Source organism: Miscanthus floridulus, chromosome 2 (genome assembly GCF_019320115.1).
Source record: "Miscanthus floridulus cultivar M001 chromosome 2, ASM1932011v1, whole genome shotgun sequence".
Taxonomy (NCBI): domain Eukaryota; kingdom Viridiplantae; phylum Streptophyta; class Magnoliopsida; order Poales; family Poaceae; genus Miscanthus; species Miscanthus floridulus.
This window is the reverse complement of record NC_089581.1, coordinates 142,345,536-142,361,133: the sequence shown is the minus strand read 5'-3', so window position 1 is coordinate 142,361,133 and position 15,598 is coordinate 142,345,536. Positions and strand designations below refer to the sequence as shown.

The window sequence follows — 15,598 nt, the reverse complement described above, 5'->3', positions numbered from 1 at the left end:
GAACCTAAAGGAGCCAGCAGAGGCCAGTGACATCCGCCGCCATGGCCGCTAGATCAAGGAGAACTAGGCGCCCACCGCCGGGGTGCCGAGAACACGGTCCCTGTCCTTGCGGCACTGGAACCAAATGACGAAGTCCTTGGGGTCATGGCGACGAACCCTAACATCATCACCCGCCACACCGAACTACCGAAGCGGTCGAAGAGGAATTGGCGTACCATGGTAGGCGACACAGGAGGTCTGGTACCGCCAACGAGCGCGACAAGCGCCTAGCCAAGCTCATCCTCAGTAGCTTGCAGCTCCGTGGAGTGAGGGACGACGATGAACTCCATACGACGTGGACCGTTCATCTTCTTCCTCTCACCGCCACACCCGCCCGCTCCCACCACCGACCTCCCCCGCCGCTCCATCCAATGGCTCCCCCACCACGGCCGCATCGCTCACCAGCCACCACCGTCCTCCCCTAATCCCAATCTCGTGAACTCGCTGTTGATCCCTCGTCCCGCCACCGGCACTTGCCATCCGATTGTCCTACCTCGCCCCCTCGGTAGCTCCCTGCCGCCTCGCCACCGGTGAACCTGTCACCACCCCTGTCCAGTCGCCTGTTAGAGCCAACGGTGGCCATCGAGCTCCTACTGCTGCTGGAACGCCGGTGATCGCCTAAGCACGATCACCAGACACACTCACAACTCGCACGATGAACTGGAACTGAACACAAGTATTTCGCTGCACAACCGACGTAGCCTTTTCGAGCGTTTTTTCATTGCTTATGTACAATGCAGATACATGGGCCAGAGCCCGTCCCTCGCCACCACACGATCGCTGCTCGATCCGGCTTTGCGCCACGCCGAGCGACATGCACGACGACCATGCAATGGCGGTGACCACGCACCCAACTTGCGCAGCCACGCCCTGGACTGGGCACATCTCCATCTAGGCTCGTGGTTCTACGCGCTAACTAAACCAAATATGCAGTGCTTACAACTGGATTACATGAATGAAAATAGAAAGTGAAATGTAAACATGCTAATTCTAACAAATCACCCCCTTAATCCTGTTGTAACTTGACGATGCCCAGCTTTTGCCTCAGCTCCATGAACCTGATCCTGCCTAGTGCTTTTGTCAGTATATCAGTGTCGAATACCAGAAAAACTGCTTAGACCCTAAAAAGCAAGAACCAATAGAACAAACAAGGTCTCGGCCAAAATCTCTGATTCGCCCGAGGCCCCCTCGCCGAGGCCTCAGAGGAAGCAATGAATCTCCGATTCGCCCGAGGCCCCCTCGCCGAGGCCTCAGAAGAAGTACCGATTCTCCGATTCGCGCGAGGCCGGCTCGGCACCAGCCCCGCGACCACCGCTTTGACCAAACTGCTCTGGCTGAACATCACATCCAATCAAAGCGCTCAACTACTCCGACAACCGCACGACGGCACAGTACAGCGAAGTGGCCGACTATACGTCAGTCGCGTCAACACCCTGCCATCTGTGATAGGACGAAGCAGGGGTTACCGACCACTGTGCTGCCTAACTCCTGCACCAAGGATAACGTGACGTGGGGAGTCAGGGTTGGGTCCCTGTAACCTTGGAATCAGTGCACCAACCGCTCCATCTCGCCCGAGACCCCTCGACAAGGCCTCGGACTCACTGATCCCGCTCCGTCTCGCCCGAGACCCTCCAGAGGGGCCTCAGACAAATTGTTCGTGCTCTGCCTCGCCCGAGGCCGGGCTTGTCCCGCAACCTCATCGTCTCCGCCTCAAACGTCTCTCTGGCAAGTTGTCGCATCCAATTAATGCGCCCAGCTGCACCCACTACGTAAGCCACGATCGGCAGTGCACTACTATAGGAGCGACGGGACAACGGTCAAATCTCCTTTTTACCATCCCTTACTGACAATACAGGTACCATACCCTGTAGACACACGTCCCGCACTGTTCCGCCTAAATCAACTACGACGATGGCCGCCGAGACCCCCGCATTGTCGCATCTAAAGGCCTCTGCACAACGGGCCTCGGCGCGACCAGCGACAGCAGCCGCCAGGCCTCGGCACTTCACAAGTCAACAAATCTATAGGAGCGCAGCATGTCGCCTACCTGACCATACTGACTAGACTTCTACGGGAACTCCCACGACGGCACACTGCCCCAGGAGTAGAGTACGTCATCAAATAGTCCTTTAAAAGCTCTACGTATAGCTCTCTCATGTACGCTGGCTTCCCCCTTGCGGCTATAAAAGGAGGTAGCCAGTACCGTTTTGGAGGACGGCCAGTAGGACATATCAAATCGGCTCACGAATGCCCACACAAGTAACGCACCTCACTCTGTAATTCATATTTCCCCTCGTAGAGACCTGGGATGAACTCCCTCTCTCGCCTAGCTTGTAACCCCCTACTACAAGCACCCCGGTGCGAGGAATACAAGAACACTCTCTCAGACTGGACGTAGGGCATCCATTGACTGAACTAGTATAAACCTTGTGTCTCTTTGCATCACCATCCAGAATTGGGAGCACGCAGCACAAATTCACTCGTTGGTTGAGGACCCCTGGTCCAAAATACCGACAGTTGGCGCGCCAGGTAGGGGCCTCTGCGTGTCAGCTTAGTCATCCCAGCAGATTCCAGATGGCAGATCCCGTGCGACCGCTGCGTCTTGGGATGATCATCTAGTTCGGGAGCCTAGAGTTCATGTCTCTAGGGCACGAGTACGACATGGTTCTCCTCTCACCCAGAGCACCGTCGACCGACGACGACGTCACGCACCGCAGCCCACGCGTGAACGGCGCCCGGGCCACTGCTCCGGTCAAGCTCGCCAGGCGCGACGCGAGCAGGGCCACCCCAACGCCATGCGAGTTCAGGGCAATGCTCCGCGCTCCACCGATGTCCCGTGCCCGGCTGCTGGTACAGAGTCCCTGCACGGGGACCTGTCTGGATTAAGCCTCGACAGGGGGAAAACACCGGTCGCGCACGGCGTCACCCCATCATCAGGCTCTGTCCCGTCTCCTCCCGAGAAGCCAGCTCCGGCGGAGCAGGGCCCGGTGACGGCACCATCCCCGTACTCTTTCGGGCTGACCAATGCCGCCGCCTCCTACGCCACCGCTCTCGTCTCCATTCATCAACGTCATGCCCTTGACCCCATTACCACAACTCCGATCCACGCCCACACTGACTCCTCAGAGGAGGACGAAGCGTGGGCCGGAGCAGACTTCACCGGGCTTCACGACCCCGAGGCGATGCGCCGCTTCAGGGTCGCAAGCGACTACTGCTTCAGCTACTCCGACTCCGACGATGAGGACGCTCATGACCCGACTCGTGAGTGTTTCCAAATCGAGCTCAGAATGCCGAGCACGGGCAACGAAGGCGGAGCGGCAGCCAACGCCACGCCGCCACACAGAGGGTCCCCGCCAGCGCTAGCGGGTGTCCCCACCCCCGATGAACTTCGACGCCTAGACCTGGAGTAGCTCCGTGAGCTTTAGGCCAAGGTTGAGCAAGACTGACTCCTCCTGCAGTAGCTTCGAGCCACCCTCGAGCAAGAGCAGCAGGGTCGCGGTGATGGCGGAGCGGCCCGATGGAGGGCTCGTGACGTCCACCGCCGCATCATTAATGACAAGGGGAGTGAGCAGCCCCCAGTCTTTAACCGCGCTAGCCAGAACGTCGCGGCAGCGGCAATGCTAGTCAGAGCGATGCCCGAGCCCTCTACCACGGAGGGACGACGGGTCCGCGGTGAGCTCCAGGAGCTTCTTGAGACTGCCGCGGTACAGCAAGCTGAAAGCTCCGCATCTCGACGGCGTGGGGACACCCCAAAACAGCCCTCGGTGCACGACCGTCTCAGGGCTCCCTCGGTGCACGACCGCCTCAAGGCTCCCTCGGTTCACGACCGCCTCGATGACCGATGTGAGGTGCAAGATGACCACAACGTGGTCAAAAGGCGACGGTGCCATGACCGTGATGGGGCCACCCGAGGCTACCAGGTGCACCGAGGCGGCCGCTATGACAGTGGGGAGGACCGCAGTCCTTCTCCCGGGCCACCTGGCCCTCGGGTCTTCAGCAAGGCCATCCGCAGCGCCCACTTCCCGACCTAGTTTCGACAACCGGCCAACCTCTCGAAGTACAGTGGCGAGACCAACCCTGAACTGTGGTTGGCCGACTACCGCCTGGCATGTCAGCTAGGCGGCGCGGACGATGACCTGCTCATCATCCACAACCTTCCCTTGTTCCTGTCAGACTCAGCACGAGCCTGGCTCGAACACCTTCCCCCCATGCAGATCCACGACTGGCGAGACTTGGTAAAGGTCTTCGTTGGGAATTTCCAGGGCACGTACGCGTGCCCAGGGAATTCCTGGGACCTCAAGAGTTGTCGCCAGAAGCCAGATGAGTCTCTCCGAGACTTTATCCGACGATTCTCCAAACAATGCACCGAGCTGCCTAGCGTCGGCGACTCGGAGATTGTCCAGGCGTTCCTCTCTGGCACCACCTGCCGAGACCTGGTCCGGGAGTTGGGCCGGAGCATGCCAACCACAGCATCGGCACTCCTCGACATCGCCACCAGTTTCGCCTCAGGCGAAGAGGCCGTTGGGGCCATCTTCCCCAACAACAATGCCAAAGGGAAGCGGAGCGACGAGACCCCCGAGTCCTTGACATCTCGCCCAGCCCAGAAGAAGAAAAAAGGTCGTCAGGGGAAGCGGGAGGCCCTCGAGGCCGGTCTCGTCGTGGCCACGGACCGCAAGAACCCCCGAGGCCTAGGGCTCTTCGACGACATGCTCAAGAAGCCCTGCCCTTACCATCAGGGCCCGATGAAGCACACCCTCGAGGAGTGCACCATGCTCCGGTGTTACTACGCCAAGCTCGGACTCCCTAACGACGATGCCAAGAAAAGGGGCGTAGGTGACAGGGAAGACGACAAGGATGATGGGTTCCCCAAGGTTCAAAATGCCTTCATGATCTTCGGCGGACCTTCAGCGTGCCTCACGGCGCGTCAGCGGAAGAAGGAACGCCGAGAGGTCTTCTTGGTTGAGGTAGCCACCCCCCAGTACCTCCACTGGTCTTGGGAGGCAATCACCTTCGACCGAAAGGACCATCCCGATTATGTCCCGAACCCTGGGCAGTACCCACTTGTCATCGACCCAATCATCGGCAACACCCGGCTTACCAAGGTGCTGATGGACGGAGGCAGCGGCCTCAACATCCTCTACGCCAACACCTTAGAACTCCTAGAGCTTGACCGGTCACAGCTCTGAGGCGACGCCGCGCCCTTCCACGGCATCGTGCTAGGGAAGCGCACATGACCCCTCGGACGCATCGACTTGACCGTCTGCTTCGGCACCCCCTCCAACTACCGCAAGGAGGTTCTTACCTTCGAGGTGGTTGGGTTCAAGGGAACATACCATGCCATTCTAGGGCGCCCGTGCTACGCCAAGTTCATGGCGATCCCCAACTACACCTACCTCAAGCTCAAGATGCTGGGCCCAAACGGCGTCATCACTGTCGGGTCCACGTACGAGCATGCATACGACTACGACGTCGAATGTGTCAAGTACGCCAAGGCTATCATTAAGGCCGAGACCCTCATCGCCAACCTCGACCAGCTCGGCAATGAAGCACCCCACTCCAAGCGCCGAGCCAGGACCTTCGAGCCAGTAGAGGCCGTCAAGCTCGTCCCAGTCGACCCCACCTGCTCTAGCGACCGAGCACTAAGGATCAACGCCACCCTCGACAACAAATAGGAGGCCGTGCTCGTCGACTTTCTCCGCGCGAACGTCGATATTTTCGCGTGGAGCCCCTCGGACATGCCGGGCATACCGAGGGAGGTCGCCGAGCACGCCTTGAACATTCGGGCCGGCTCCAGACCGGTGAAACAGCGCCTGCGCCGATTCGACGAGGAAAAGCGTAGGGCCATCGGCGAGGAGGTGCAGAAGCTTTTGGCGGCCGGATTCATCAAGGAAGTGTCCCACCCAGAGTGGTTAGCTAATCCTGTATTAGTTAAAAAGAAAAATGGAAAGTGGAGGATGTGTGTAGACTACGCCGGTCTAAACAAGGCATGGCCAAAAGTTCCGTTTCCATTGCCTCGAATCGACCAAATCGTCGACTCCACTGTGGGATGCGAGACCCTGTCTTTCCTTGACGCGTATTCTGGTTACCATCAGATCAAGATGAAAGAGTCCGACCAGCTCGCGACTTCTTTCATCACCCCATTTGGCCTATACTGCTATACGACTATGCCATTCGGCCTCAGAAACGCAGGGGCCACGTACCAGCGATGCATGACCCAGGCCTTTGGCGAGCACATCAGGCGAACTGTCGAGGCCTACATGGACGACATTGTAGTCAAGTCCAGGCAGGCTAGTGACCTCGTCAAGGACCTGGAGATAGCCTTCGAATGCCTCAGGGAAAATGGCATCAAGCTCAACCCCGAGAAGTGCGTCTTTGGGGTCCCTCGAGGCATGCTCTTGGGGTTCATAGTCTCGGAGCGTGGCATCGAGGCTAACCCAGAGAAGGTCTCAGCCGTGACCAACATGGGACCGATCCGGGACATCAAGGGAGTGCAGAGGGTTATGGGATGCCTTGCGGCCCTGAGTCACTTCATCTCACGCCTTGGCGAAAAAGGTCTGCCTCTATACCGCCTCTTGAGAAAATCCGAACGCTTTTCCTGGACCCTCGAGGCCGAAGAATCCCTCACCAAACTCAAGGCACTGCTCACCAATCCTCCCATCCTAGTGCCACCAACTGAAGGCGAAGCCCTCTTACTCTACGCCGCCGCAACGACCCAAGTGGTCAGCGCGGCCGTAGTGGTAGAGAGGCAGGAAGAAGGGCACGCTCTACCCGTCCAATGACCTATTTACTTCATCAGCGAGGTGCTCTCCGAGACCAAGACGCGCTACCCCCACATCCAGAAGCTAATCTACGCCATAATCTTGGCTTGACGCAAGCTGCATCACTACTTCGAGTCCCACCCGGTTACCGTGGTGACATCTTTCCCCTTGGGAGAGATAGTCCATAACCAGGAGGCCTCGGGTAGGATTGCCAAGTGGGCCGTGGAACTCATGGGGGAAGCCCTGTCTTTCGCACCCCGAAAAGCCATTAAGTCTCAGGTCTTGGCCGATTTTGTGGCAGAATGGACCGATACCCAACTACCACCTACTCAAGCCCAGGCAGAATACTGGACCATGTACTTCGACGGGTCTCTGATGAAGATCGGGGCAGGCGCGGGTCTGCTCTTCATCTCACCCCTCGGAGTACATATGCGCTACGTAATCCAACTCTACTTCGCCGCTTCCAACAACATGGCTGAATACGAGGCCCTCATCAACGGCATGCAGATCGCCATTGAACTTGGGGCACGGCGTCTCGACGTTCGAGGAGATTCGCAGCTCGTCATCAACCAAGTGATGAAGGAGTCAAACTGCCATGACCTCAAGATGGAGGTATACTGCACGATGGTACGCAGCCTAGAGGACAAGTTCGATGGCCTCAAACTCAACCACATCACACGAAAGTTCAACGAGGCCGCGAACGAGCTGGCAAAGATGGCGTCGGCACGGACCCCGGTCCCCCCGAACGTCTTCGCCAGAGACCTCCACAAGCCTTCCATCAACTACGTATCAACGGCAGAGGCAGGCCCCCCGGTTGAGCCCACCGTAGGGCCTGAGGCCCCCTCTATCGCCGAGACCTCTGCTGCCGAGCCCGAGGCCATGGCAATCGATGCGGAACCTCCCAAGGGTGACCAAGGCACGGACTGGCGAGTCCCGTTCCTTGATCGCCTCGTTCGAGGAGAGCTTCCTACTGACAGGACCGAGGCCCGACGGCTTGCGCGATGAGCCAAGTCCTACGTCCTTTGCAATGGCGAGTTGTATAGGCGTAGCCCATCCGGTATTCTCCAACGATGCATCACCACCGAGGCTGGCCAATCCCTACTTTGGGACTTGCATGCGGGAGCCTGCGGGCACCACGCGGCGCCTCGGGCGCTCGTGGGAAATGCCTTCCACCAAGGTTTCTACTGGCCAATAGCGGTGGCCGATGCCACAAAGCTAGTACGCTCCTGCGAGGGATGCCAGTACTACGCTCGATAGATGCACCTCCCGGCCCAAGCCCTCCAAACCATCCCCATCACATGGCCATTCGCCGTGTGGGGGCTGGACATGGTTGGGCCTCTGCAGAAGGCACCCGGGGGCTATACCCATCTGCTGGTAGCCATCGACAAATTCTCCAAGTGGATCGAGGCTCGTCCAATCACCCAAATCAAATCCGAGCAAGCAGTGATGTTCTTTACAGATATCATCCACAGGTTCGGAATCTCGAATACCATCATCACCGACAATGGGACGCAATTCACCGGCCACAAATTCCTGACATTCTGCGACGACCACCACATCTGTGTGGCCTGGTCGGCCGTAGGACATCCCAGGACAAACGGCCAAGTAGAACGTGCAAACGGCATGATCCTACAAGGTCTCAAACCTAGAATATACAACCGGTTGAAGAAATTCGGCAAGAAATGGCTTGCCGAACTCCCGTCATTCATCTGGAGCCTGAGGAATACACCAAGCCGAGCCACGGGGTTCACACCGTTCTTCCTGGTCTATGGTGTCGAGGCTATCCTCCCCATCGACTTGGAGTACGGTTCCCCGAGGCTACAGGCCTACAGCGAGCAAAGCAGCCGCACTACCCATGAGGACGCCTCGACCAACTTGAGGAAGCCCGAGACGTCGCACTACTACACTCGGCCAAATACTAGCAAGCCCTACGACGCTACCAAGCTCGGCGCATTCAGAGCCGAGACCTGAAGGTGGGCGACCTGGTGCTGAGGCTAAGGCAGAGCAGTAAGGGCCACCACAAGCTGACCCCGCCATGGGAAGGACCGTACATCGTCGCCCAAGTACTGAAGCCCGGAACCTACAAGCTAGCCAACGAGAAGGGCGAAATCTTCACCAACGCTTGGAACATAGAACAGCTATGTCGTTTCTACCCTTAAATTTCCAAACGTTGTTTACATTATTTCTCGAAATACAATAAAGAAGCGTTCTTTAGTTGTTATAGTCTTTCGAGGAACCCCCTTATAGACAAGTCGATTGTATGGAACCTAAGGACCGAAAGATCGTCCCAAAGGCAAAAGGCCGGCCGAGCCGTGAGAACGGCCTACGCCCCCGGGCTACGGCAGCTCCCTCACCACCTTTTCACCCAAGGGACAGCTTAGGCTCCGAGGAAGTTCTTTGCAAAAAAGCTGTCTATCGATAGGGGCTCGACATCACAATAACGCTATAAGGGAGACTCGGCTCTGCCTCTGCAAAGCCGAGCCTCCCTCGGGGGCTATAAGGGGGAAACCCCCCCCCCTAAGTCCCGGACATCGTTTTTTAACCATCTTTCAAAAATTTCTACGCCAAACTCTCTCGTGCTCCGACAGGACCATCGCAAAAAAACTAAGGACCAAAAGCTTGTCTCGAGGCCAAAGGGCCGGTCGAATCGTGAACACGCCCTACGCCTCTGGGCTACGGCAACTCCCTCGCCACCCTTCGCCAAGGGACGGCTTATGCTCCGAAGAAGTTCTTTGCGTGTGTCCAAGAACGAGATAGAGGGTACAGGCTCGGAAATAGAATAGAAAACGGTTAAAAAACGCACACGCGCAAATACTTTAAAGGCCTCGACGACCACAAAACGTCACGATATGACAATTAACCCAATCCGGTTACATGGCCACTTTTGGCCTAGGTCAAAGCATAAGGATCGGTGCCTGGCGCGGGAGGGACCACCTCTTCTCCAAACAGATGGGCCAGCACCGTGCCAGGCGCCTCGGCCGCCTCCATCAGCTTCGCGACCTCTGCATCGGCCTCCTCGTGATCTTCCGACAAGACGTAGCCATCGCTGACAGCCTCGAGGTTGACGGCGTAGTGCAAAGAGACAACGGCTAGGGCGCGCTTGACACCCGTGTGCAACGCCCCCTGGAGTCGCTCATCGATGCGGCCGCTCAACGTAGTCAGGCGGCTCCCAAGGGAGTCGGCTGATTCGACCCCCTCAACCTCCAGAGCCTCGTAGGTGGTACGGGCGGCACTACGCAGTGCCTCGTGCTCCCGGACCTCAACGTCCAGCACCGCTTGCATTGCGACGGAGGCCTCAGCCGCCCGGGAGAACTCTGTCTCCAAATCTATGACACAACAAAGAGTCAGGAGTCAAATGCAAACCAGAGCAAATGGAACAAGGGGCGCAGCTCGGCAGAACTTACCCTCGACTTTTTTCTTCCAGTCTAAAGCCTTGACTCGAGAGGCCTCGGCCGCCTTGGTAGCCTCTGCCAAAGCGACTTTCGTCAGCTGGTGTTCACTCTGCTCCGCACCCAACTGCCCGGTGGTGGCCTTGGCAGAGGCCGTCGCTTCTTGAGCCCAAGACCTAAAGGAGTCCTGCTCCTCCTCCAGCTCCTTGATCTTTGCCACCAAAGGGGCAGACTGCTCCTTAGCCGTGGCCACCTCGGCCTGAAGGTCAGCACAGCGAAGGCGGAGGTCCCCCACTTCCGCACTCCGCGCCGACAAGAGCCCCTGGGCATCAGCAAGCAGGCCCTTCTGCCACCGGAGCTGGTCCCAGATGTCCCTCTCCTTTCGTAGGAACACCGATTTCCCAAGGGACCGGGCCTCGAGCTCCTGAAAAGGCAAAAACGCACGTCAAATGCTACGACGGGGCTCGGAGAGAAAACAACGCGGCACGAGAGAGGAAAGTACTTACCTGGGTAACACCAGGCAAGTCCCCTTCCATAATAGACATCGCTGTCTGCAGCGACTGCACTGCCAGTTGGCGGTACTGCTCGAGGGTGTCCCATCGCCCCCCCTCCGCAACATCTTCAAGGGCGAACACGGGCTCCCCCTCAGGGTCAGCCCGGTCCCACCAGAAAACACGTGGGAAGTTCCACCCACGGGGCTCAGGTCGGACCCGGACGAGGACCGAACTCCCCTCGGCGGGAGCCGGGACTGGCTGCTCCGTGGTACTGGCCGCCTCGATGTCTGCCGCCTCCTTCCTATGGGAGGAATCATCAGACAAGATCGCCTGAACCAGGGGCGGTGCCAAAACTTGCCCCGTCTCCGTCTCCACCGCCTCGGCCTCGACGGAACCGGGGGCTCTGGCCTCTGCCATCTCTACCTCGATGACCCCTGCATCCACCGCCATGGCTTCGGAAGTCTTGGGAGCTCCGGCCTCACCCTCGATGGCCTCGGCAGAGGTGGACGCCTCGGCCTCATTCACCCCAAGACCCACGACACCACGGGGTGTGGGCTCCTCCTCCCCCACTCGTTCCGTGGCCGCCTCGGCGCCCTTTTCTTGGGCAGCCGGTTCCTCCAGGACGGCCTTGCCCGATGCCGTGCCACCCTACATGCCAGCCTGCGCCTCCTCTGCCTGATGGGCGGTGGAGCTGATGTCCACCTTGAGCGCCTTATGGGGCGCCAAGGCAGGTTCCTCCACCCGACGCTTCAGGCTGGACGCAAAGACACTCCCAAGGTCAGCGTACAACCAAGGGGCGAGCAGGGAATACTACAAACTCCGCCAAAAAAAATACACTTACCATGAACGGGGACACAACCGCTTATGTACGACGTTCCTCCTCTTCGACGGCGGCGGTGGTGGCGGTGGCACGGCCTCTGTATCCACCGGTACCGACTGGTCACTGCCGGACCCCGGCACCCCCTCAACCATCCGCAGAGACGGTTGAGGCGCCCCCACTGTCGCTCGCTCTACCTCCGCCGCCGAGCTCACCGGGCTGACAGCCCGCTTCCCCAACACCCGTGCCTCGGGCGTATCGTCCTCGACAACAAGACGGACGTCTCCCAGAGACACCCCGGGTGCCACCTCCCTAACGTCGGGGAGGTGGTCTAGGGTACCCTTCCCTGCCTCGCTCTCATCGTCATCGCCTGAGGATTCTGATGACGATGGCATCGGCGATGACTCCACCGGGAGACCCTCAAGCTTCTAACGCCGGCGACGTTCGTCCAGCTTTTCGCGCTCAAGGATCTTCCTCATACGCTTTGCCTCCTCGGCATCCTTCCGCTTCTTTTGCGCCTCGGCACGCGTCCGGTTCACCGCCCGTCGAACCGCGTCCTCAGGAACAGGCGGCGGGGAGGCTCGCACGTCTCTCATCCCCTGCAGGAACGACGAAATAAGGTGACGGACAAAAAAGACAAGGAGCAAGAAGGCCGTGAAGGCCTCGGCAACACCCAACTTACCAGTGAGATGTACCCCCACGACAGGCGCATTGGGAAAGGCATCAAATCATCAAGCTTCACCTTCTCATCCACCGCCTCTCTCACCCGACGCAGGGTCTCGTTGTTTGAAATGGCGAAGGCGGACATCTTGATACCTTCGATCGGATCACTCGGGGTCATCTCAAACAGGCGCCGCCGCCGAGCCATCAGCGGCAGCACCCTCCGGCGATGAAAAGCCGCCACGACCATGGCCGCCGTAAGGCCGCGGTCACCCAGCTTCCCCAGGGCCCTTAGGAGCGGTTCTAGCCTGGGCTGATCGACCTTGACAACGCCATAACCCCATTTCTCCGGCTGACTCTCCACAATCCGCCTAGTATAGGGGGGAAACCCGCCATCATCATTGCGGAGGTAGAACCATCCGTTATGCCAGCCACGGTTGGACGACGCGAGCTGAGCCGGGATATAGAGGGACTGCTAGTCTTGGCGCACTTGGAGAGTGCAGCCGCTGGCCCTCAACGCCTTTCGAGCGCCCTTCACGCCCGCCGGCTTGGTGGTGAAAACCGCCCAAAACAAGTGGAGCCACAGCTCCTAGTGGGGAGCGATCCGTAGATACCCCTCGCAGACGGCGACGAAGATGGCCGCCTGCGCGATGGAATTGGGGCTGAAGTTGTGAAGCTCCACACCATAGTAGTGCGGGAGCGCCCGCATGAACTGGTCCGCCGGCAAACCGAGGCCTCGCTCATGGAAAACGACAAAGCTCACCACGTAGCCGTCACGTGGCCTCGGCTCTGACTCGCTCCCTGGAGCGATCCACTCTGGCCTATCGGGGTCGGTGATCGGGCAAAGAAGACCAGCGTCGACAAGCGCCTACAGCATCTCCACCGACACATCGGAGCGACCCCAAGGATCCGCCTAGAGGATTCTGACGCCCGCCATCGATGCAGTGGAGAACACAACTGTAATGGTAAGACGAACCCTCGACTACTCGCTCCCTCTTTCTCTCTTTTCCCCTCTCCCCATTTCTTCCCGGCGCTCTCCTCTGCTCTTAGCAAATGCTCGAAGGCAGAGAGGGTGATTGCGAGCGAAAAAGGTAAGGAGAGGCAGAGCCGCGGCTCGTCGCGTATTTATAGGGGAGAGGGCGAACAACGAACGACGAAATCGGAAACGGGTGAGCGACGAAATCGGGGTGATGATTTTCTAGATCTAGCGCGATTAATGCAGATCCGGTAAAACCGCTCACGCGTCCATTTTTTACTAATTGCGCGTAGTAACGTCCCGTCCGTAGACAGCGCGATAGAGTCTATACGCAGCAACGGCAGGCGCCTTTTTCGCCCCCCGAGAAACCGCCGTGAAAGGCGCGCCTACCGTTGTCAGCCGATGGAAAGGGAATATCCCCCACGCGATTCCTTCCAGACTAAGGAACTGGGCACCGAGCCCATTACGGTCTAGAGGTTCGAAGGCTGGGCCCCCGAGGGTCTCGACAGCCGCCTCAGGACAACAGAGTTAGGGACAACTATGGGCGAGCCTGTACATGGCCGAGGCCCAGGCAAGCGATTGCTTGGGATGCCCTATGTCATGTCCGAGACCAGCAGGAGTTCTCTAAAGGGGATCCTATCGTAGGGAGGCACTGAGCCCCTAGGGCCAATCGAACAGCCCTGGCACCCGCTAGAGAAGCCCTCTGGTACCTTTTTGGAGTGCGTCTCTGGATCACTAGCCGACCCCTATCGAATGGGGCACGGGCCTCCACTCGGTCTTACCCGATAACAGCTCACCGGAAGTGTCACCGCTCGCACCCACCGAGGGTAGCCAGGCATATTCCACCCCTCCTTCCGAGCGAAAAGGATGTGCGAGGGTCGTACAAAAAGCGAGGGGAACTCCTGATCGCCCTCTCGCTTCGTGTGGAGGCTCGGGGGCTCTTCCTGCAACCTTGCCGAGACCCAGCGACCTAGGCTCGCACGCGAGGGCTCTGCAAACAACCCCTCCGTCCGAACGAAAAGGACGCGCGAGGGTCGTACAAAAAGCCAGGGGAACTCCTGATCGCCCTCTCGCTTCGTGCGGAGGCTCGAGGGCTCTTCCTGCAACCTTGCCGAGACCCAGCGACCTAGGCTCGCATGCGAGGGCTCGGCAAACAACCCCTTCATCCGAACGAAAAGGACACGCGAGGGTCGCACAAAAAGCTAGGGGAACTCCTGATCGCCCTCTTGCTTCGTGCGGAGGCTCGGGGGCTCTTCATGCAACCTTGCCGAGACCCAGCGACCTAGGCTCGCACGCGAGGGCTCGGCAAACAACCCCTCCGTCCGAACGAAAAGGACGCGCGAGGGTCGCACAAAAAGCCAGGGGAACTCTTGATCACCCTCTCGCTCCGTGCGGAGGCTCGGGGGCTCTTCCTGCACCCAAAAACAAAAACAAGTTACCCAAGCTCACACCCCGAGGGTCGGAAAAACACGACGAAAAAGGCACCGAGCCCGTTACGGTCCAGGGGTTCGAAGGCTGGGCCACTAAGGGTTTCGACAGCCGCCCCAGGACAACAGAGTCAGGGACCACTATGGGCAAGCCCGTACATGGCCGAGGCCCGAGCAGACAATTGCTTGGGGTGCCCAAAATCATGTCCGAGACCAGCAGGAGTTCTCTAAAGGGGATCCCATCACAGGGAGGCACCGAGCCCCTAGGGCCAATCGAACGGCCTTGGCACCCGCTAGAGAAGCCCTCTGGTACTTTTTTGGAGTGCATCTCTGGACCACAAGCCGACCCCTATCAAATGGGGCACGGGCCTCCACTCGGACTTACCTGATAATAGCTTACCGGAAGTGTCACCGCTCGCGCCCACCGAGGGTAGCCTGACATATTCCACCCCTCCTTCTGAGTGAAAAGGAAGCGCGAGGGTCGTACAAAAAGCCAGGGGAACTCCTGATCGCCCTCTCGCTCTGTGCGGAGGCTCGGGGGCTCTTCCTACAACCTTGCCGAGACCCGGCGACCTAGGCTCGCACGCGAGGGCTTGGCAAACAACCCCTCCTTCCGAACGAAAAGGATGCACGAGGGTCGTACAAAAAGCCAGGGGAACTCCTGACCTCCCTCTCGCTCCGTGCGGAGGCTCGGGGGGTCTTCCTACAACCTTGCTGAGACCCAGCGACCTAGGCTCACACGAGAGGGCTCGGCAAACAACCCCTCCTTTCGAACGAAAAGGATGCACGAGGGTCGTACAAAAAGCCAGGGGAACTCCTGACCGCCCTCTTGCTCCGTGCGGAGGTTCGGGGGCTCTTCCTGCAACCTTGCCGAGACCCAGCGACCTAGGCTCGCACACGAGGGCTTGGCAGGCTCAGGGACTCCTCCTGCACCCTGAACGAAAAACTAACGACCTGAACTCACCCTCATGGGTCTGACAAACACGACAGAACACCTTGCTCGACGAAGAAAAAAGCCCCTAGAGGAATGAACTCACT

General features: G+C 58.9%; 2 protein-coding genes across 2 annotated transcripts; both read left to right on the top strand.

Moving 5' to 3' along the window:
* Nucleotides 1-4,247: 4,247 nt before the first annotated feature.
* LOC136537192 (uncharacterized) lies at nt 4,248-5,225 on the top strand. The gene has a single exon (XM_066529243.1). The coding sequence runs from the start codon at nt 4,248-4,250 to the stop codon at nt 5,223-5,225; it is 978 nt and encodes a 325-aa protein (XP_066385340.1).
* Nucleotides 5,226-5,408: 183 nt separating this feature from the next.
* Nucleotides 5,409-5,711, top strand: LOC136537190 (uncharacterized). Its single transcript, XM_066529242.1, has one exon. The coding sequence runs from the start codon at nt 5,409-5,411 to the stop codon at nt 5,709-5,711; it is 303 nt and encodes a 100-aa protein (XP_066385339.1).
* The last annotated feature ends 9,887 nt before the right edge of the window (nt 5,712-15,598 follow it).